The 24,658-nt window shown below is 36.1% G+C and overlaps 1 protein-coding gene and 1 long non-coding RNA gene across 42 annotated transcripts in view; one reads left to right on the top strand and one right to left on the bottom strand.

Annotated features, from left to right (window-relative positions):
* Positions 1-24,658, bottom strand: part of LOC127876940 (myo-inositol 2-dehydrogenase-like) — a 103,067-nt gene that overhangs the window by 40,728 nt on the left and 37,681 nt on the right. For 7 of the 41 annotated variants that reach the window (XM_052422491.1, XM_052422478.1, XM_052422465.1 and 4 more), the window contains 4 exons: positions 7,310-7,412; positions 4,851-4,935; positions 3,924-3,997; positions 3,373-3,432 (listed from right to left, as the gene is read on the bottom strand). The exons of 21 other annotated variants lie outside the window; for them this stretch is intronic. In XM_052422491.1, coding sequence (XP_052278451.1) covers positions 3,373-3,432; positions 3,924-3,997; positions 4,851-4,935; positions 7,310-7,405 — 315 coding nt within the window. In that variant the 5' untranslated portion in view covers positions 7,406-7,412. Of the gene's footprint in view, positions 1-3,372; positions 3,433-3,923; positions 3,998-4,850; positions 4,936-7,309; positions 7,444-12,528; positions 12,614-24,658 lie in introns of those variants that run through there. 13 more of the 41 variants (XM_052422481.1, XM_052422495.1, XM_052422480.1 and 10 more) reach the window with 7 other exon arrangements.
* LOC127876961 (uncharacterized) lies at positions 22,586-24,194 on the top strand. The gene is made up of 2 exons (XR_008048173.1): positions 22,586-22,718; positions 23,427-24,194. It is a non-coding gene; the product is annotated as an uncharacterized LOC127876961 (long non-coding RNA).

Genomic DNA, 24,658 nt, shown 5'->3' with positions numbered 1-24,658 from the left:
CAATCACGTGTTCCCAATTACCCAATTCATTCTTATTTTGAAGGGTATTACCCAATTACCCCAAAAAGCTTATCTGTAGCTCTGTTCTGGTCTGTTGAAAAACGTGGCTGCCAGGGTACCCTAATCACTAGTCATGAAAGTTGGTAAGAACATATTATTTAAATGACATCTTGGGCTGCACAGAACAGGTCATTTCCTTTGAATCTCAGGTAAGCGACTTTGGGCCTTTTAGGCCCTCTTGTTTTGTAATTGTCCTAACATATTTGACCTAGTGGCCAGACACCTTAAAGTGATGTATCCTTTCAGTTCGTAAGGCATGCTCATCACAAACTATTTATTTTATAAATCAAATTCTGTTAAAAATTGCCAATTAATTTGTTAATAAAATTAATAAAATTTCTAAAAAAATCGGGCCAAAATGAAATTTACTTCTGTGATTTATAAAAACACATTATTTGGTATTAAAATCACTTATTTCATCTGCTTGTTTACCCAAGCTTATCTTATCCACAGTTGTCAAAATAATATAGTATCAAAACTTCTATTTGTAGCAATTAGCTACCACATCATACATTGCAGCATCAATATCTCTTGATCACCGATATCACTTTTCCTTGGTTAGTGAGTGTTTTTGGCGGTACAAAATCATAAAAGCGGAACAGTCCCAACAAAATCAGGTATATGGATGTAAACAAGTTTGCTATGAAAATGTGAATAAGGTCTCATTTTACTGGAAAATGATAACCAAGCACAATTGTTTTGCTGTAGTATTCAGTGTTTTTTATCTACTTTAAAGTCATGGAAAACCTTTAATGAAATTTTCAATTTAAGTACTTAATACAGCAAGTGAAAATGCTCTGAAGACACCATCCAGTAATCCTAATACGCTTTCTTCCAAATATATATACGGAGAAAGCTATGTGTACAATACCCTAGAGTTACTTCATTGAATTCAATTTTCTATTATAGTTTTTTTGGTGGGTGCAGGGGGTCATCACTATCACATACTTACCGGTACTAACAAACCCAGGTTTTTTTTTTGGCCCGATCCCAATCGCAAAAAGTATACTTTTTTCCCAAAATTTGCTAAAAAATTCCAAATAGTGAAAAGAAAGCGCTAATGACATCGGCTGTTTCGCTTTTTAACAAAGTGAAGTACAATCCGGTCTCGTACGGGTTTTAGACGTGATTTATTCTATTCTTGATTTTATTAGACTTTAGATTTGGATAATGTCAGCATTATTCGTGTGCATGATATTCTACGTGTTGTTCAGGCGCTTATTATATTTGCAATAAATTTCAAGCGTTTTGTGATTCGGCTGAATGGAAAACAAAGATGTTGTGCAATTTGAAATACATGTTGTATTATGTAAACAAGGGCTGTTTGTAAAACATGCATGCCCCCCATATGGGCTCTCCGTTGTAGTGACAGCCATGGTGTGAATATGTTTTTTGTCACTATGACCTTGACCTTTGACCTAGTGACCTGAAAATCAATAGGGGTCATCTGCGAGTCATGATCAATCTACCTATCAAGTTTCATGATCCTAGGCATAAGCGTTCTTCAGCTATCATCCGGAGACCATTTTACCATTTCGGGTCACCGTGCCCTTGACCTTTGACCTAGTGACCTGAAAATCAATAGCGGTCATCTGCCAGTCAATGATCAATGTACATATGAAGTTTCATGATCCTAGGCATAAGCGTTCTTGAGTTATCATCCAGAAACCATTTTACCATTTCGGGTCACCATGACCTTGACCTTTGACCTAGTGACTTCAAAATCAATAGGGGTCATCTGCGAGTCATGATCAATGTACCTATGAAGTTTCATGATTGTAGCCATAAGCGTTCTTGAGTTATCATCCGGAAACCATTTTACTATTTCGGGTCACTGTGACCTTTCCCTTTGATATAGTGACCTGAGAATCAATAGGGGTCATCTGCGAGTCATGATCAATCTACCTATAAAGTTTCATGATCCTAGGCATAAGCGTTCTTGAGTTATCATCCGGAAACCATTTTACTATTTCGGGTCACCGTGACCTTGACCTTTGACCTAGTGACCTAAAAATCAATAGGGGTCATCTGCCAATCATGATCAATCTACCTATGAAGTTTCATGATCCTAGGCATAAGGGTTTTTGAGTTATCATCCGGAAACCATTTTACTATTTCTTGTCACTGTGACCTTGACCTTTGACCTAGTGACCTGAAAATCAATAGGGGTCATCTGCCAGTCATGATCAATGTACCTATGAAGTTTCATGATCCTAGGCATAAGCATTCTTGAGTTATCATCCGGAAACCATTTTACTTTTTCGGGTCACTGTGACCTTGACCTTTGATATAGTGTCCTGAGAATCAATAGGGGTCATCTGCGAGTCATGATCAATCTACCTATAAAGTTTCATGATCCTAGGCATAAGCGTTCTTGAGTTATCATCCGGAAACCATTTTACTATTTCGGGTCACCGTGACCTTGACCTTTGACCTAGTGACCTGAAAATCAATAGGGGTCATCTGCCAGTCATGATCAATGTACCAATGAAGTTTCATGATCCTAGGCATAAGTGTTCTTGAGTTATCATCCGGAAACCATTTTACTATTTCGGGTCAACGTGACCTTGACCTTTGACCTAGTGACCTGAAAATCGATAGGGGTCATCTGCAAGTCATGATCAATCTACCTATCAAGTTTCATGATCCTAGGCCCAAGCGTTCTTGAGTTATCATCCGGAAACCACCTGGTGGACGGTCCGACAGACCGACCGACCGACATGCAAAACAATATACCCCCTATTCTTCGAAGGGGGGCATAAAAAGATTCCTAAGCAAAACTTTGGCGGCAAAACAAAAACTGTGAATTTTTTTAAGCAAGCATCATTTAATAAACAAACATCGTCAAGAAGTACAAGTCTTCCCATTGAAACTCCTTCCATTGTTAATGATAGTAATTTACATGTAATAACAAGTGACTCTTTTGCATCGTCATCGTTGATTTCCAAAAGCAAAGTGCTGACTGATATTCAACATGTCGAAAGCAGTAGTTCTTCAAAAGAAGTTGAAGCGCCTCCTAATAAAATGGTACCTGATGTGACTGAAGACTTTGTGTAAGCTTATTATGTGGAAAACTGTTGATCATGATGGTGTAAATTGGTGTTTGTGGTGTTTGTGATTAAAGATGCTGAACTCATTCATGTAGTTTTAAATCCCAATTTATTTTTCCAATGTATTGAAAATGCCGATAAAATCCCAAATTTCAAAGCCATGGGCTATTTTCCCAAAAAGCTGGGGAAAAAATGCAAACTTTTATTTACACTAAACAATAATGACATGCTGTGGACTTAAACGACATTAAACCGCACTTACAGCCATAGGTTTTTCAAGTAGAATATGATAACCTTTCTTCGCAAATGCAATAGCTGGTTCCTGAAACACAAAACATGTCAAGACCATGCTTCATGTGAAGAATGTTCATCAATACTTGTAAGAGACACATGTATATGCACTAAGAGGCAACTGCATCAAAATATATCAACTTACAAGAATCTCTCAAATAAATAACAATATAGTAATGATGCATAACCTTTAACATTATCCTAATAAAAAATAACATTGTTAATAAATAAGAGTAAAATAATAATAGAATAATTGAACACTGCTTTATTTAAAAAAAAACATTATACTAAGGTTATAAAGTTGTTGGGCATTGCTCATAACAATGTATTAATCAAAGAGTGCACAGTCTTTCTTTATCTACTAAATGATTATGCAATTTGTACCTGTATCATCTAGAACCAATTCCTAAAAAAAGCTTTGAGTATGCTCACTGATATATACAAAAGTATTTTCCAGACTGTGTAATAGAAGTTAAATCATAGCCACAAATGAAAACCAAAAATACAAAATATGTGTCTGACCTTGTGCAATCTGTCAGGTGTACATATGATCACACAGTCAGCAAACCTCTCTAGGTCTGCAGCATCCTTCCAGTCTGAATCAGATCATAGAAAATATGGTCCATGCTAAAAATTAAATATGGGCCTTGCTCTGTTAAAAGGGGGTTTAATGCATGTGCGTAAAGTGTCATCCCAGATTAGCCTGTGCAGTCTGCAAAGGCTAATCAGGGATGACACTTTCCGCCTTAACTTGATTTTTACTAAGAAGAGACTTTATTGAAGCAAACAATGTCATAAAAGCAGAAAGTGTTGTCTCTGATCCCGGGACGACACTTAATGCAAATGAATTAAACCCCCTTTTCACAGAGCACTGCATATATAGTCTATAACTATAAAAATGTCTCAGACATGGATAGATTTAATTGTTTCCCAGGCCTCAAAAAAACAAAAACAAATACAGGTTGTATTCGTAACTGTAAAGATTGAGCAATCTATAAGAAAAACAGTTGCATTAATTCAAGAAACAACATCATCTTGGCTTTTGTCTATTTTATTGCTGTAGTTGATTACAGTCTACCAAATGAAACACATTCTTCGATATTTCATTCCTCTAGTAGTAAAACCTGACCTAATATTTGCTTTTTTTCACACTATTTTCCACATATTTGAACACACACTATGGCCCCTTCCCTTAAGCTTTATGCAGGATCAACATATCATCAACGTCATTCTCATAAAAATGCATATGTACAAGACACTTATATTCACTTATACCAAATGCTTCATATAAATTAAATGTTATTCTTTACAATGGCGATAAAACAAGCATTTATGATGAAACAAATATTCCAACCAATATATTGAATTAATGATATTTGAAATCCAAATTGAATCCCTTTGATCCATTACCAAACAATCCCATCTCTATTAATTAAACAAACTATGAACCTTTAAATGCATTCTTCTCTGCAATGTCAAAAGCCTTCACAGTCCTGTTTCTCTGAAAGTCCCTGGGCTCACACACACCAATAATCTGTAATCATTCAACAAACAATCTTAGCAGATCAATAAGGAAATCAAATATATGTATAGCAAAAATGTTTAAAAGTCATTGATCAATTGAGACATTGTTTACGTCCTCTTGTGAAGAACCACAACTTTAATTTAAGATTCTCAATCTGCACTATTAGTGGAGACCAAACATGTGATCTTTTTAATTGTAAAACATTACTGGTAACTTAACATAATAGCATATTACAAAAAAGGTGACAAATCATGAAAATATTTCCAAGTGAATACAATTTAACTGACATTGATATTTGACAGGGATCTACCATGCACTTATGTTTTATTGATAGTTACCCAAAATATTTCATAATAAATCCTTGGACAAACACCCTTAGACAAAAAGGTGAAACAATCTATGTTTGTCTACTGTTTTATTCAATAATAACACAGGGGTCTCACTAGGATTTTAAAACAGGAGTCCTTGGACTCCTTTCTTGAAAAAAGTAGGAGTCTATAAGGAAAAAATAGGAGTCCCAATAAATATTGCACAAGTCTTCAAATATTCATAAAAAAAATCCATTTAAATAAAGAATGAATATATATAATAATATAATTGTTGGTTTCATTATTAAAAACCCAAATACAAAATGCACATTAAGAATCCCACACATTATGTTCTCTTTATTGTTACTTAAAAAAATCAAAGCGCTGAAGGCACTGAATTTGTTCGCTGTTGTGTAATCTTAGACGCTACTCAGTTTTCAAAATGATGTTATAGTTTTTTATATCACAAGTTTGAAATGACCACAACCCATTGAAACACAGGTCGAGATGATTTTTTTCCAAATGATTGATACAGCTAATCAGTGTGCACAGGCTAATCTTTTGACATGCATTAAGCCCTGTTTTTTCCTGAAAGCAGCCAATTCGTACAGATTTCAATGATAAACACTAGACTGGCCAATGTTGTCTTACAAGCTGTTATATACACACTATGTACTGTACCAGTGAGAACAGGCAGATGCGGTGGTTATAGCAGGCGCTTTTAGCATTCGTCTGCTTAATTTTACTGCAGTTATCCACACGGCAGTCATAGGTTACGGTTCCTAGTGTAGCTAAGCCCATACTAATTTGCAAAATTGCGTCTGCATTATTTGTGAGCTAACGCTCACAAATAAAAATCAAGTAGACAAAAATAAAATAAACAACTCATTAAAGGAAAGTGTGCATAAACGTGCTTCATATTTACATACACACCACACTTATATAAATTTACTTTTTTTGTAAACAAAACATCATTACCCTGCAATAATATTTCCATTTGAAACAACAATAAAACCTGTTAAATACAAAAGTCTTTGACAATCACAACAGTGTTACCAGATGACATCAATGAAACCTATGCCTGAAAAATACTGCAAGTTGTGAATGGTGTTGGCAGAAATCAAAGGTCTTTGAGGGGCAAGTTTCTAGGAAGTTTTAATTGTAAATTTGTAAAACATCAGCAAGTCCCTATTTTAAAGGCGTCAATGAATACTACATTACTGGAAGCATGCTCATTCTGTCAGATAAATGATCAGGGCTTAGCTCCCTAGAGGATGGGATGTGGGAAAACTATAGAACAATTTAGAAACATTACTGCACTTGATTTATTTGATTTTAAACAGGTGTGAGGAAATAAATTGTATTGGCTTAAGTTTAAATAGGAGGTTGCCCTACAGGTTTTGTTTGTTAATGGATTGACTTGAAGATCCCAGTTATTCAAAAAGGTGGGTCCTGGGGACTCTCAATTGGTTTCAAATAGGCGTCATTTTTCAAATTTATGCATACAAATACGCTTGATTAAAGCCAGATTATACAATTTTTTATATGTGTTAAATTGTAATATATTGATAAATTATGTTACAATCACACAAAATAGGCAAGAAAAATTATACATTGAAGACGAATTTCATAAAATGCAGCAACGACAAATTACCACCCCGAGCCGATTGTGACGAAGATATTTCGTACATATTTTCCTACAATAACCAAAGCATTCGTCTTTTTAGGTAGTATTCGTGTGTCGTATGAATAGATATCGCTGCAGGAATTTAAAATGAACCGTTAAACTAAATTTAGATTCACATGGTACATGCATGATTTACATGCTGGCGAATTTGACTGTACAGCCTTTTTCGATTTCATAATTAAATATCTGGCTTATTATACATTTTTTGACACATGTTCTTCTTAACTTTTATTTTTATTTATATTAAAATTTAAGTTTATCAAGTTTTTTACACATTTTATGAAAATGAATAAATATTTGGCAAAATCGTATAATCTCGCTTTGAGCGTTTCCGAGAGCCCTGATAACATGAGTATTTTATACTTCAAAATTTCTGTAAAAACTGTACCTGTAACTGGTCAGGATATTCCTTAGCATACCAGGGGTAGCCATTGCCTCGTGAGCCGGCTCCCACAACGATTCCTGTCTTAGGCCGTGTCTCCATTTCAAATCTTAAACAACAACAACCCAGCATATGGTTTACTGCAACATAAAATCAAAGGGCACCTTTGATATCGAAATAAAAGTTTTCATCATCAAGTTAAAGGCATTAAGAAAACTTTAAAAACTTTTAAATAAACCAACACGAGTCAAAATTCAGTAAAATTAGGCTCAATATTCAAAGTAGTCCATATAAACGGACTCCCAGAGCCTTTGATAATTTTTGCTATGGCGGCTCTGGCAGTCCATATGCACCCCTTCATAAACATGGGTGCAGTTCAGCGCAGCGAATACGTGCGCTTCACTAAACAGAAGTTGTTCGAGACAAATTGAGGAAAATAATGAATAAACTTCATAAACATGTTAAATTTACCTGAATGGCAACCTACGGATGTTATCCTTTGCATGCACCCTATAAAAACACTACGACGTTTCAACACACTTTTCTCGCTGACATGTTTATGTTTAAATTTGAAACAGTGTATTCTGTATAGAATACCACATCGTTATTGACTTTATAGGCTGGAGCACATAACCCGACGTGCAAAATATTGGTGTACTGCAACCTAACCAATAATGGGTCAATTTTCCAATATGGCGGATACAGCGTACAAAACAAAACCTAAGTCAATAAAATCAATTATTTCTTGCTTTAATGGTACCATTTGGATGAGTTTGTGGATTAGATACGTAAACTTTAATAAGTTCTTGCAGTTTCAGTGTTCCTTAACCCTTGCATTTTTGATAACATTTTGCACCCATGGACAAGAGAGAGCGCATTGCAACTCGAAGCAGCCCATTGGGCTATAAAGCTTAGAGTTGAATTATTGCAACTATATTCAAAGACATGTTCTCAAAAAACAGAAAACAACCTGAAAGTAATTAACATGCTTCTGGGAAAGGACAAATAAAGTAAACATGTATAGTTTAAAAGTTAAAACCATTACTAAAATACTACCCCTTTAATTTATAATTTTTAGGCCAACCTCCAACAACTCCTGCCTTTTACTTTAGTTCTTCTTGAATGCTCTGAGCTTTTATGAGTACATACGTACAGCTCATAGTTCTTCTTAATAAAACCAAATTCAATGTAAAAAAATAATGTCTCACATATGTCCATAAAATCGAGTTCAATCAGCCTAATATATCGTAACAAACACAATAAATGTTACCATCGACACCCGTTTGCGTGTATTTTGTTGAGAAATGCTCAAAACATAAACTTGATAACAAATCGTTTATGGCTGAAGTTGTGAATTGTCGATTAGTGCAAAGCGAAAGAAAATTGTTTTCACCGTAGTATCTGACGATCTGATCTTATGGTAGCAGTTGAAATTGTACTGCGTATAACAGTGTAGTTTGAATTAGGACACATTCTTATTATTATTCTCGCTGCGATCGGATAAGTGGTAAGAGTCTGTGCTTTTAGATACAGCATTGTAGAAACAGTTATTGCGCTGTATACAAATTGAACTGAAAATCCGGAAAAAATGGATGTAGTGTCGGGTGTTCTTACATGCCTAGAGATAAGGCTGTATTATGGAATACTTAATAAATATTTTCTTTTTTCATGCTATACAATTTAGTATTTAATTAATTAACGGAATGAAATAAATATTAGCATAATTGTATATAAATGTATGTCTATTTATGTACATATTGTAAAGCTTGATACTGTGTGTGATTATGAAATTAATATTAAAATAAAAGTGCATAGATGTATGTCTCCTAGTGTACATATTGTAAAGCTTTGATAATGTGTGTAAATATTGAAATACATATTAAAATAAAAGTATATAGAACCCGTCCCTTGCAGTTGTCTATCCGTATGGTCGTTCGTTAGTGGGAGACAGTGAACTGAGAGACGTTTAAGAGAGTTGAGTGCTTGAGGCTGTCTGTATTAAAGACTTTGTTGACTAAAGAGATGGGTGAAAGTGTGTTATGCGAAGGGAAGGTTGCGTTTTAAAGAATTGTTCTGTATGTGAGTGTGATCTTTGTCAGTGTTGTTCGAGGTGCTGTGCAAAATGCGAATGTGTTGGTGTAATAGGTGTTTTGGAGAGATTTTTCATTTGATTATTGTCACTGATTAAAATGTAATGATAAACAGACAAGAATAACAAGCGAATAATATATATTTATACTGGCATTTCCCCAGGAATTTGGTCAGGCACTGCGGCAGGCGGTTGTTTTCGAATTCTTTATATACTTTCTAAATGTTATAAATCAAATTCCACACTACTTTGGAGCTACCAAATCACAACATTTCTTTTAATATTTATGTATTTGTCCTCAGTTCATTTCATTCAAGTCATATATTATAATATTAAAGAACAACCAAAAAAAAACAGAAAGCAAAAAAAATATTGAAAAACATTCTGTGACCCATGGAAAATCTTGCTTCCAACTACTGGTCGTTTATTAGATTGTATTCTGTCATGCACAAAGACTAGAGAAAAATGTGTTGCAGGTATATAGCGAATTTCGTAAATATGAAAAAAACTGTATATCTATTGGATCTGAATATATTTAATATTGGTACTGTTAAGCTATAGTTGCCGTTAAGAAAATAATGTGAACAAATTTTAAAGTCTCTATAACGCTCAAAATCAACGAAAATTTCGTTAAAGGGATCTTTTCACGCTTTGGTAAATTGACAAAATTGAAAAAAGTTGTTTCAGATTCGCAAATTTTCGTGTTAGTTATGATATTTGTGAGGAAACAGTAATACTGAACATTTACCATGCTTTAATATAGCCATTATATGCATCTTTTGACGATTTTAAAACCTAAAAATTATAAAGCGTTGCAACGCGAAACGATTGCATAATTTGGAGAGTTCTGTTTTTGTCGTTAAATTTTGTATAACTACGAAGATTGCTTATATACGGTATAAAATACTTGAAGGATGTGTACACGGCGGAATAGCTCAGTAGGCTAAAGCGTTTTTACTTCAGGACTCTGGCAGGACTCCAGGGGTTACTGGTTCGAAACCTGCTCCGGGCAATGTTCTTTTCCTTTTTTTAATTTTATTCTTGATTTTTTACTGGAGCTTTTACGATCCAATGTTTACATTTATCAATATAAAGCATTTAATGAATAAGTTAAAAAATGCCAAAATCTGTGAAAAGGCCCCTTTAAGTATTTCATAAAATAAAGTTAACACCTCCAAAATTTCAACGCTAGATGTGATATGATTACATAGATTTTTGTAGATACAAAATGCTTATGTTTATTTATTTGTGGCCACAATTAATTCCCGCGAATATATCTATTCATACGACACACGAACGCCATTTTAGTGTCCATGTGTCGTATGAATAAATATGCAAAACAATAATGAAAACCAGCATTTTGCATCTACAAACATCTATTTTACCAGTCCACATCTGGCGTTGAAATTTCGGCAATTGCCATAAAGAACACTGATTTTTAATTGGTTAAGTTTATTTTACGAACAATTGTATGAACTGTTCTTTGATTTTGAGTAGTAATGTTACTTTAAATGGTCGAGATCAATCAAATAAGACGTTTGATTCCAATTAATTGTATTTATAACTTAAATTACGCACAACCACAACACACATCAGTTCAGTTTATTTTTTAAGCAAGTTCTTTATACTTTTTTATTTTCTGCAATAGTCGTAAACAATAAAAATATTTAAAAGATTACTGTGGCGTAGAGGATATGGTGTCCGCCTAGAGATCGGGAGGTCAAGGGTTTGAACCCACTGGGAGCGTTCCTTTGATCTCCCCCAAAAGACACCAAGTACTGGTTCTAGTCCCAGGAAACGGACTTGACAGCGTTTATATAAGCATACCGCTTTCGGTGCAATCGAGCTACAATAAATAGGTTTAAACTAATTAAAATAAAACAAACAAAAAAATTGAGCATATCTTTAATTGCTCTTACTCCACATGTACCGGTAATAATAGACCATTATCGGCCATTATTAGGTGACCAACACCTTAATTGATCCCCATGAACGACCTGTAAATCGTTCATATCTAAGCCCCTTTTGCACACACCGCTGATAAGAGCGTGCATGTGGTGATTGAACATTTGCCGAATGCAGACAGCAAGAGCTTGTGAGAATTTCAAGTGCTCGCATTTTAGCCCGCTGGGCTAAAATCGCCTGTGGAAATCATAATTCTTATAACCCATGAATTACACTTTTGTTATTTTCTATTTTGTATATGGCTAAAAGCAATTGTATGCTTTAGAGCTAATACATGTTGCTGCTGTAGATGTTGTATTATAATTCCCTTACGGCAGATCTAAGGGTCGTTGTTCCTTTTGTTTCTTCCAAAAGTCTGTTGTCTGACTGCTATTCATATACAATTAACATTAGTATTAATTGAAATTTGAACAAATTATATATAAAATTTCTGTCCATTTAAAACAAATATTTGATATTTAAAAATAAACTTTCTTAAAAACATAAATTGTATGTTCGGAGAAAAGCATAGGTAAATAAGGTAAACAGTTTATTGGTACATGTTGTTGTAAACACACCGCGTGCGTTCCTTTAATTTTTCTTTTGGTTAATAAAAACTGTTTCACAAGTTGACATTTACATTTACGGTTGACATGTTTGAAACTTTGATTAAAATCTTTCTTCTGCGAGCACACCATATCATGTAAGTTATCTTAATTTGCTCATTATAGATATATTGACGATCTATTTGTGTTAATTCATGCCAGAAAATAATCTATGTTGCTTATTTTACCAATAAATCAGCGCCCAGAATCTAGGCGGTAAAATTGCTATGGTAAATCGAGAAACCAGTTGCAACTCCCAGGACCCGGAGGGTCAATAGCTGGGAGTTGGATTATTGCAACTACCTTTTACTTCAAATGCCAGTAAATTAATTTTTTGAGGAAAAGTGTTCCAGGTCTGAAATCTTTTTTTTTTTTATTTCACATATTTTTGTCTTACACTATTTTATACGAATCTCAGATTCTCTTGTGACTTCAAATGTAATCCTAATTGGTATATCCGAATATTTACTAGTGTAAACTCATTTTATATTTAAGCTTATTACAAAATTCTTGGATGTAAAAAACCATGTATTTGAATGCTGAGCATAATGAAAGTGACTATGGTAACTTTAGAATTGAATGACAACCTCACATTCATGAAGAAGAAGTTGCAATTTCAGATGACGAGTAACTATTTTCGCAATATCCTGTAAATAAATAACACGTTTTGTAATAACCGCAATTTTGAAGGTTACACACTGTACTATTTGGAAAATAATAACACGGGAAGTTTCTATTGATTGACGATTCTTGTTGAATAGTTTGTGGCTTGTAAGGAATATGGAGACCAATAGCTATATTTATAGTAAATGGTTTTTCATAACTACAACGTAAATTTGCGAATCTTAAAAGTTTTTTTCATTTTGTTCATTTACCCAAATGTGGAAAGATCCTTTGTCTGGTACATTGTTCAAATATATACTGACATTTCATAGATCAACATTAGAAATCATGGCACATTGTATAAATACTGTTGATCACATACGTTTTTTGTAAACTCTGCATACCGGTAAGCATTTATTTTATACAATGCTATTCAGCACTAACTTTTAAACTCTCTTATGCGCATTTTTAAATGATAAATGCTATGCATACTTATATCAAAGACCTATAGTGTAATCTATAGGTCTTTGCTTATATTAAACATTTATTCGATTGTATGTTTCAAGCTTGTGTTTGTTGTTGTAAAACACTGGGTATATAAAACAATGAGCTATATTTGTATATGCAGGGCCGTACCCAGGAAATGTTGACTGGGGGGGCCCAAACGGGGAGGGTGTGGGAGGGGTTGCCCCTCCCGAATAGATTTTTTTTATTAGGCACTGTTCAAGGTGAATTTTAATGCATATAGAAACATATGTTGTGTTATAAATTTATGGATATATAACAAGTAAATCAGCACCTTTCTGAAGTCTAAAGCTTTAACAATAACGGGCCGAGTACGCGTGAGTAAGAAAGTGACAGTTTGTGACATGGGGGAGGGGAGTCAGGCCATGTGTGATGTCACACATATATTTTTAAAAAATTGTATAATTTATTTATCATTTCTTTAGTAGAATTTTAAAATAATTTTCAAAAATTTGTAAAACATTTGAATTAGTTTTATGTCAAAATAAGACGAATTGCGTATTTCCTGATTCTGTTGTTCGTATGTTTAATAGGCAACTTGGCTTGGCCGGCTTATTCAATAGGCACAACCCCCACACAGATTTCAATGACGAAATAATTGGACTGTTCCATTTTTAGTTAGTAAAGGGTTAAAAGAAAATCTAAATTATAATTTCGTTTTTATTAGAGGTTAACACGTGGATAAATATTCATACTGCTCATCGTAACAACCCTACAATTATAAAAGCCTGTAATGTGAAAGTTCTTTTACCGGTAAGTGAAATTTTAAAACGGTTTGATAGTGAATTGAGTTTTAGATTAAATTAAAATAAAGTATTAATTTAAAAAAAAAGTTCGAAAGTGTAAGTTTGTGACGTACTTTAGGGTAGGGGGTCCAAGATTTTGTAACAGTTTGTGACATGCCGGGGTAAAAATGGTAAAAAAAAGCGTGAAATGCTTTATCAACGACCCCTTGGTGTTAAATTCGCACACATGTTTAAAGCTTTAGATTTCAGAAATGTATTACACTTTATAAAGAAGTAAAAGCAACATTTGAAACTAAAAAACCGTTATAATGAAATGTAACATAAAATATGACTGTAGAGGAGGTTTGATTTCAGAGAGAAAATACTACTATTGTTATATGTCAGTAACTGACATATAACCTACTAGTATTTTCTCTTTGAAATCAAACCTCCTCTATATAAAATTTCAAAGTAAATTCATTATTAAATGTTTATCATCTACAAGACATTTTTCACAGAAATGTTTACTAAGCTATGACTCTAGAGGAGGTTTGAATTCAAAAGAGAAAACACTATTATCGTTCAGACCTACGACCTTCTGTATCAGTTCCATCCATTCGCTGTTTCTCTTTCCTTGTCCAATCAAAAGACGTGTTACACCCACCATCAAAATATGAAGCATTGAGCACAATGGGTAATTGACAGATCGGGGATGTGTGTACAAGGTGATAAGAAAACATTGCCTAGGGGCTTATCTCCACTGGCGAGTAAATTAGCGCTAATCCCCGTGTGTATCAGGGGCAATAAAACACATCTGCACATTTGTATTGCAGGGAAGTGTACTGTGGGCCCTTTCATGTGAGAAAATTTGCAGTAGGCCCATTATTAAAAAAATCATAACTCGACAGCCAGCTGGGGGGGCCCGGGCCCCTGGGCCCAGTGCCTGGGTACGGGCCTGATATGCATGAATGCTGAATGTATGACAATTATTTGTACATACCCATCAAATAGCTGTACTTGAAATACTACCCATCAAATAGCTGTACATGAAATACTACCCATCAAATAGCTGTACATGAAATACTCTGTTTATGAAATGCTAATATATGAAATTCATAATACTATATGAACAACTTTGTATGTATTAATGTAATATTCTATGTATGAAATATTCTATGGAAAAAATAGAATTGTGCACTGAACAAAGAATATGGAGACACTCGCCCCCTAAATTTCGATTCGTGTATAGTATATAAATATATTATGTCATATGCTCCATAGTCACATTATTTCTTAACTGAAATTAGTGTGATCGTTGGTTAGTATTAAGTAACATAATATAACGTAAGACTTTTTAATTAAACAGATTTATTGTGCTGAACATCAAATTATTTATTATGGGCAACATCAAACGGTAACTAAAATAAGAAAAGTGGATTGCTAAAGCAATGTTTATTATATCATACCAATTTTTGTTGTGACGTTTGAGTATCGTTGATGTTGACCCATGTTAGTCAAATATCAAAATGTCATTCGGCAAATAAAATTGTGTTTAACAGTTGTTCATATCAGTCTAATGTTTTCAAAAACTGTCGTTTAGCCCGTGGCTATGTTGATTTTATAAACTCCACTTCCGGGTTTGCATCCCGCTCTGATCACCACATTGGTCACTTGAAGTATATAGCACACATATGCACGTACTCAGTGGTGTCTGTGGTCACTTGAAATATATAGCACACATATGCACGTAATCAGTGGTGTCTGCGTAATAGAGTCCACTTCATACAACGACAGTTAACTTATTGTATATGAATAACATGCTCGGGACCATTGTTCTCTTGTTATCGTGCATTTTACGATGTTTACACGGATTTCCAAACGGGCCACCGCGGTCGACATGTACAAACGGTCTCCCGATGCATTCTGCTTCAGGACGCTTAATCGAACCTCAAAACGGAACATGTCCTTACATAATTACGATCAACGCAACATCGTATAAGCCCGGAGACACCATCTCTATTCGGATCCATAGCTTAAAGGGCGTTTCTTTCAAAGGGATATTCCTACAAATGCGACCACTTCCCCGGACTGACGGAAAGGGGTACATTGATCAACCCATGGGCACATACTACAGATCTGTCGAAAACGTGAAACTCATCAACTGCGGACCTTCATTGGACACGATCACTCACAAAGACGCGTTTTCCAAACTGGAAGCGAAATTTGAATGGAGAGCCCCCCTATTAGCCAAAAACGACGTAGAAATAAGAGCAACGATTCTGAAAGACTTTGCAACGTACTGGACGGACGTCAAGTCGAAACGCATACGCCTGGTTCATGATGCCAACACTGTACTTCCGGTTGAAAAGCTCGAGAAACCATGGGTGAAAGAGATTATAAGAACAATAAAAGCCCGTGATGACGTTAATACAAGAAGACAACTGGTAAAGGCGCGCTTCGAAAAGGGATTCAAAAACAGCGTGGATCCACATGGATATATCATGGTTAGCTACGTTAACGACATGCTCCCATACGAAGACAAGTTTCAACATCGAACATTGCCTGCAACGGAAAGAAACGCTAGCGAGTCGAAAACAAACGAGACTTTTGTCCGGTCAATATCGACCGACGCCAACGAATTTGACGCCTCGTCGGCCCAGGGGGCGGTTGGAGTAGACGTGCCTGTGGGTGTGCGGGTGGTGCATGGGAACGCCAGCCTGTCAGAGTACGACACCTGCTTGAGATCTGTACTAAAGGGCGACAACTCTGTACTTTATAGGCTCAGTGAGTTAGTGGACTTGAAGACCTAAGTATCGAATGACATAAGCTTACAGATTGTCTCAAATTGTTTGAAAATGTCTTGGAACTGAAGAAATCCGAAGATTACACTAAATGGTATGTGTATTGCTGTAAGGCATGCAAGTTATGACAGAAGATGTTATTTCTACCTTAATTGATTCCTTTAAAATGTTGTTTTTGTTACATTTTTCAATATTTTTATGTTTTCTTGTGGCTGATTAAACTTAAAAAACATTGCGTTTTTAATATTTTCATACTGATACTAACTGAAATCCTAGCATTTCGTCAAATTAATGTCTCACTGTAATTAATCCCTGCATCCCTGTCATTAATCTTTTACAACTGTAATGTAACGGCACGTTGAGATTGCGTTTTATAAAATTGGATAAAATATAATAAGCCTAATTGATTGTTTGGTCGAGCCATCTGGTAATTACCGGTAGTGCTTTTGATCACACAAAAGATACATAATAAAAACTTGACAAAGTACACGTCAGCCAGGGATTGGTCTATGTCGAGAAAATGCAAATACATGTAACAGCATAAGATGGAAAAGAAACACGTTAAATAATCATTAGATGGTTTGAACGTGTTAATCACCACAAAAACAACCATCGTTGTTATTAAAATTTACATTCACTGTTCCTGCGTGAAAAAGAATTATTCTCATTTCTTTTCCTCAAACGGATAACAGACCAGACACACACAAGCAATGACTATATTGCGTGCACCAAAGATCGTATTCTAACGTGTATTTAAAGTCATCGTACTTTAGGTTTGCAATTAAATAGCGTTATTATATCTGCCCAATCAGCGATATAAGCAGTTCAATCTTTGTATAGAGACAATCAACGGGTAACGTTGTACATGATTTTACCAATTAAGATGCCAGAGGTTAATAATCAAGCGTCAAACATGTAAATGATCAATCATTGAGCACACCAAAAGATAGAAGACTTCGTGAATTCCGTGATAATTAGAGTTTAAATGAAGGAAATCATACGGTGAATGAAAATTTTGCGATTACTGCTTTTATGCTGTGTTAAATGTGCGGCAAATAATATCGGTCAAAATCTCTTATTCTTCATATTTGCTTATATTTGGTATGTTGATCTCAAATAAATGACCAGGATCCTTAATTCCAATGCACGTGAAGAAGTACGTGGTTATACAAAAACAGTGACTGTAAGCATTTTACATACATGTCATCTAGAGAAATATGAATTCGCTCGGAAGATGGACATGCTGTCTAAATTTATGTAATGTAAATCGCATGTAACTGGACTTAAAAACTCCAAGTACTAAAGTATACTCAATAAGCAACGAGTAAGCAGCCAGCATTCATCATGGTATCGTGTCCTTCCATGAACGACACGATTAGTTGCGCGGACGGTTGCTGTGGTAACGTGAGTGACCAGAAGTGCTGTGACAGTGAAATGTACGTATAATATTGAAATGAACTGCTCTTGTTGTGCTTCGTTACTACTTATATCTTATATATACTAATCTTTCTGCTGTTGCGGGTCCTGCTTTTATTTCTTATTCTCGTTAGGCAACTGACATAACCATCATCGACACCACCGCCACTACCACTGCAACCGCTCATAGTACCACCGTCATCACAACCATCATAGCCGCCAACAACCCCATCACTACCATTGCAGTCGCCACAACCACCAGCGTCACTACCAATAGCGCAGCCACCACCATCACCAAAGTTACCGCAGTCGCCACAAACGGCGAAAAATAAAACCAAAGCCGAAGCCGACATCACCACCACCGTCACCATCACCACCGCACCCACCACCAACCGCACCACTTCCGCTGCTGCTGCTACAACGACAAAGGTCATTCTATTACTAGAACAGCGAATGCTACTGCTGCATCAACAACTTGTTTCACCACCACTTTCATAACCATTAACGGTATTCATTATATTCCGACAACCATCTTCATGTCTAAATTTGTAGTAATAATACCTGTAAAATTACTAATAACCGCCCACACTGACCTATTGGTATTAATCTATCTACCACCGATTGTCAAACCCACAAATTCGTTTACCAACAAAACGTTCAAAGTCTCCAATCAAAGTACTGGCAGTACTGGTGTGACGATGCTTTTGAAGAGGATGGATATAAAACATCAATTTAAGTTTATCTATATCACCACAATTGTGTATGTTGATACGAACATTTGGGTACGAAAAAAAATTGGGGTACGAAAATTTTGGGTACGAAAAAAAATTTGGTACGAAAAAAATTTGCGTACGAAACATTTTTGGTACGAAAAAAAGTTTAGGGGTACGGGGCAGTAGTACCCGTGGGTAACTTGACCCATTGAGCGAAACTGGGAGGCGGGTCACATTCTTATTCATTAAGTATGGCAATACATTCATGATGATTATCGAAAGTAGGTATGAGCACATAGCCGGACCATGTGAGCTCAATCGTATGAGCACTTGACTAGCCGAGTTCGCCCACGAACATATGAATAAGTTAACTAAAAGCGAAATGACCTTATACATGTATATGCTGAAATCTAACAATCGAACGAAATATCAAACATGGTATGTACACTTAGGTGGTTGTGTAATTTCTGTTAGAATATCGTATTCAATATGTAAATTTTAAATGATTGTGCCCGCACTTGAGTTTGTTGCCTTGTTTGAGTCTATACGCGCCTAGGCTGCACCCAGTGTGTGTATTTGTGTTTTTCCAAGGTAATGAGTTACGTCCGCGCTGAGGCTGCATAATGTTGGGACCCGGGGTAAGTCCAGCACTCCTACCTAATAAGATTAGATTGACGACAGTTGGGACGAACTTTGAATGATAGCTGCAATTTCCAGCTACTGTATTTGTTTTGTACTGAAATACTTTTTAATTTTTTATATGGTAGAATGCTGCGGGGGTGGGGGGGGGGATGAGATTTTCCGGAAAAAAACAACTGTCAGGAATGGTGACCGTAAAACATACAAAATATAACATTGCGCCGGGAGCGGGAATCGAACCGGTGTTGTAAAGGTGAAAAAGCGAACGTCCTTACCACTGCGCTAGCTGGCGGACAATTACGCAAAGAGTGTGTGTGTATTTCCATGTTTATGAGGTCCCTCCGCGCCAGAGGCTGCATTAGGTGAGGACCCGGAGTGTGTCCCAGCACTCCTTCCTAATCAGATTTTAGACTCACGAAAGTTGGGATGAATTTTGAATGATAGCTGCAATTTCCAGCTATTTATTGTTTTTACTGAAAGATTTTTAATTTAGGCGTGGTCTTGTGCTGTGGGGGGAAACCGGAGTACCCGGAGGAAACCCACCTGTCCGGTATGGTGACCACCAACCAGACTCACATGCGCCGGGAACGGGAATCGAACCCGGTTCGCCTAGGTGAGAAGCGAGCGTGCTAACCACTGCGCTAGCCGGACAGCCGTGTTTTACGCAAAGAAATGTTGTTTTATCTGTATATATCATAGCAGTGCAGCGTTTACAATTTGCAGGTTCGAAATCGTTCGCATTCTTTAGTTTTGTGATCACGTAAAAAGTTAATTTTACATGTTTTATTCGCAATTTATTTACTAAATCGAGAACAAATATCAAACAAAATAGAGAAAATATATACAGTCCAACCTGTCAATAAAGACCACTCAAGGGATTTGGTCGTTGTGGTCTTTGTTCACAGGTGGTCTTTATTCGCAGGGTCGATCGAAACTTTGCAAAATATGCTATTAGTTTTTTAACAGGTACCTTATCTATGTATATGCTCTATTGTTTAAATGTTTGAATACTTATGCATGTATAATGAAATAAAGGATTGAAAACACAGTTTTGTTTTACATTTGTATATTTATTACATGTTGTATTTCTATTCCCTTAAGTTATTATTATTTATTTAATTTATCATATACTGTATAAATAACTATTGACATACATGTAGATCATAGGTCCAGACACAGGCAAGAGCCTTGCACTTGCGTCAACAAACCACTTATGCACTCAGTCATTCACTGACGCGAATTCCGACTCACGCTTAGGGCGTTTACTTTCACAGTTTACGTTCTCGAATTCGTCCATAATCTCATGTTTACGCTTTAAAATGCTCTGAATTTCAGTTTTTCCTACACCAAGATCACTAGCCACTCGTCTACAACTGTGTCCTTTACCTAACAAACTAATGACCTTAACGCGTTCTTCCAACGTCAAGAACTTACGCTTGGAAGCCATGATTGTTAACTTGAACTGACTATTTACTTTTCTATAATCTATGAACGTCTTATTACGGAGAAATTTAAGAAGAGAACGACTATCAAAATGTTTGTCTTTAATAGGCATCGTAAATAATATGAAATCGTTAATTTCCTTAATGAGTTTCTGAAAGCCCCAAATTTGTCTTTGATATTTTCGGCAATTAGTACACTAATCGCGAGTCACTTAAATACAAAGGCAAATTGTTACACTTTTGACAAACTGTCAAATGCATAAAAGAAGCAGGCGACTACCAATTAGCAATGCATGTTAAATAAACAAACAACTGCTATCGAGTGCAATAAACTGTCACTTGTCAATATCTCCATAGCGACCGACGAGTCCATTGGTAAGATGTGTATCACGTGACTACGCAGCGTCCTGGCGGCCATTTTGTTTTTTTAAAGTTGCGAAATCGTTGATTTTTATGATTGCAGTGGTCGTTGTAAGCTATCAAAATGGAGATTTGGGAATGTAAAAGGGTGGTCGTTGGTCTTTGTTCACAGGTGGGCTTTATTCTCAGGTTCAATATATAGTGAAATCGTTCGGGAGGAAATCGGTGTGGTCGTTATTGACTGTTGGTCGTTATTAACCGGCGGTCGCTCGGGCAAGTTGGACTGTAGTTGTTTCATTGGTCCATAAAAATAAAATGGATGTAAAATTACTAATTTGAAATTAACGTTCTGATACACTTATTGAATCTGTTTCCCCAGGATATGCTGTTCTATTAATATTTACCTTTATCAACACGAACGACAACTCTGCTAGGAGAATGTTATCAATGAAAATCAACGAGCAATCTCCTACGCAGTGGCGAATGCCAAGGGAAGTAACTGAAAAATCGAGTTATCTCAATCGTACTGGCTCGGTCTTTTACATAGGTTGCCATTGTGAAGAATTTTTTTACTGGTTATCAAACCTTGGACGCTGCTGTTCCAGCATCGTCAAAAAGTAATGCAATTCTTATTAATGATGCAATCGGCGGTTAATAATGTATGCTTTTTAAAAAGCTTGTCTTTTAAAAAGTATGTACTATTAAACTTTTACTTCACATATATTTCCTGTATTTTAGTATTTATAAACGCTAATTTAATCATTTATTTAATGAAATTAAAAAATGTTAACGGGAACAATACGCGGGCGCGGGAAAATCAGTGGTAGTAGTTAAATCGTAGCGAATGAAGTGTAGGCGTGGCAACGCTATAAATATACGCTTATGCAGTTGCGCACGATCGCAAACTGGACGTACCATCGAAAACGGGAAAATCAGTTATAAAATTCTCATAGAATATATTGATTTTTTGGGGGGCGAGTTTGAAGGCAACTGTGCGCAAGTGTCGACAAAATATGTTTGGCACTGTATATTTTTTTGTAACAATTCAATCAAAATAGCATTGTTACTATGTAAATAATAACTAAAAAAGTCATTTTTTGACCAGATGGGTCAAAATCTCGTTCCCAGCCACATATATGCATTAAAAGAAGGGATATGCAATTTCTATATTAAGGGATAAAAACCGTCGACATGCACAATTAAAATGACTATTTTAAATCAAATATCTTCTCATATTTTGTACAGTTTAACTGTAAGAAAAACTTTATGCAAAGTATATGTTTATTAAAGCATGTAGGTAGTGGTGTTTTAATTTCTTAAGACTTAAATGGCAGCATTTATTAAAAGTAATTAGCTCTTACATATGACGACTCATGCTACACCGTTTGTTGGTTGCAGCCTGACGGAGAGCTCGCTGGTGATTATCTGTATCATCGCGGGCGTGCTGGTGATCGCGGTCGCTGCGGCGCTCATTATTTGCATCACGAGCAAAAACAAGAACCGAGTCGTGCGTATCAGCCCAAGACACCGGACGACAATACATCAAGAACGAGGTACGGTTTGCATATAATTATATGATACACCTATAAACCGCGTGATGCGAAAATGTGTCATATTCAGCCAGCGTATCCTCATCCTAGCCAAGTAATAGAAGGTTTCGTTGTCTCATTTGCGGACAGGGTAGCTACTGAACCATTGAGCGGATACGCAGTCTAGGCTGGAGCAACGCTGGTGTTATTTTTGTTCCTCTGTCCACGAGTTTGACCGTAATTCGTATTCGCATTTTATACTTATTGTAATGTCGACAAACATTTTCTGCATACAAGTTTAATGGCTTACGAATAAACTTACAAATCGGGTACCTTGCGTTAAATGCATGGTTCTACGTTTAAATTTCTATAGGTCTAGCTAAGAAATAATATGTAAGAAATAATGCATCTGTCAATATTAGCCCCAGATTGCAAGCGTCGGAATGAATCAGAGAAATTTAAGTTATTGTTCATGTATTTGGGGATCTAACTCCTAATCCTAGAGTCTAATTTGTTTAAACTGCTCTCACTGGGATATTCTTTATTTGTTTATCATATGGCGGACATGGCGAATTACGGCATGTAAAATTTCCAACCAAAGTCATACATCAGAGACCTTGAATCATTTGTCGTGTTTGGTTTTCAGTCTTAATTAAGACCCGTATGCTTGTCGCACTTCATCGGATAGAAGCCAACATTCGAGCTGAACCATGCATTATATGCTTGTTCCAGAAATATCCCGACGGCGAGCTTTCCCAAAGCCACCGCCTTATTCAGAACTTCCACCTCAATACGAAGGCCCTCCCAGCGCCGAAAGCCCGGTGACTCCGCTTCCGGGATCCACGCTGCACCGCACGGAGAGCATCCGGTCAACCAACGGAATCAGAATTCACGCATCTGGCGCAAATGACAGTCGACAAAACAATATCCACTGTTCCACTGACCCGCCGCCATATTTAAGCGTCATTGCCGAAAGTAGATCAAACTGGTCCGTACCTTACACATCCGGGGAGTTGGGTGGTCCGGAAACCGAGAGCGGCAGTATATATTATGGGAATCTGGCTTCTGGTAGTCAACAAAGAGAAGCTTATCGGAATGACAATAGAATTTCAGAGCGAACTGCACGTCGAACGAATGCACTTGAGAACATACGCAGTTATCATGTGTCGCTGTGATCAAGCAGTCCGGTGCAAATGATAGCATACAAATGCCTCAAATGCATGTACAAACCGATGAAATAGTCTTAGCTCGAATAATCATTTAGTGCCATTTAGTTGTCCAAATGAACGCCAAACCCACTCGAACATGTATATTGATGCCAGTTTCAAAGATTTGGTGAACTAAATGTAGTACCCGGTCTGTGCATTCGTGTGACTTCAGATTTAAGTACTAATATTTTACAACATGTAACCACATGTACTTAATTTCCATGCTTGTCATTGTTATTGAAGATGTATGTACATGTAAATCTACGAAAACGAATAAAACATTGTTTTGTTATGTTCTGATCACACAAGTCGAGAACTATATTATGATTATTCTCTCACTAGTAATAGTCTATTATGCAACATTCTAGTAGTCTCACATCTAAATTCTGATATATATAGGAAATACATGTATGTATCAGAACGCTTTAAAACTCATTTAATTTACATGAATTCATACAACAAAATACAACTTATTTTTGTCAATCATTAAAAAGAAATACATAATTGGTCTATATCTGCCCTTCATCGGCTTCCGTTTAGGTACTGACATCCTACAGCCAACATTCGGTCGATATGAGCGTATTTGTTGGGGTATTTCTTGACGACATTCCCATTTTAGAAAGGAGTAAGATGGTTCCCAATATTATTTTGAATATACTATATACCGGTAATAACTATTTAAAGGTAAACGTTACAAAAAACGCGACACGACAGGTTCTTAACAGTGCAAATGAAATGGTGCAGGGCGACACCTCT

This window comes from Dreissena polymorpha, chromosome 4 (genome assembly GCF_020536995.1).
Source record: "Dreissena polymorpha isolate Duluth1 chromosome 4, UMN_Dpol_1.0, whole genome shotgun sequence".
Taxonomy (NCBI): Eukaryota; Metazoa; Mollusca; class Bivalvia; order Myida; family Dreissenidae; genus Dreissena; species Dreissena polymorpha.
The sequence above is the reverse complement of the archived record's forward strand: the minus strand, read 5'-3'. Positions and strand labels throughout refer to the sequence as shown.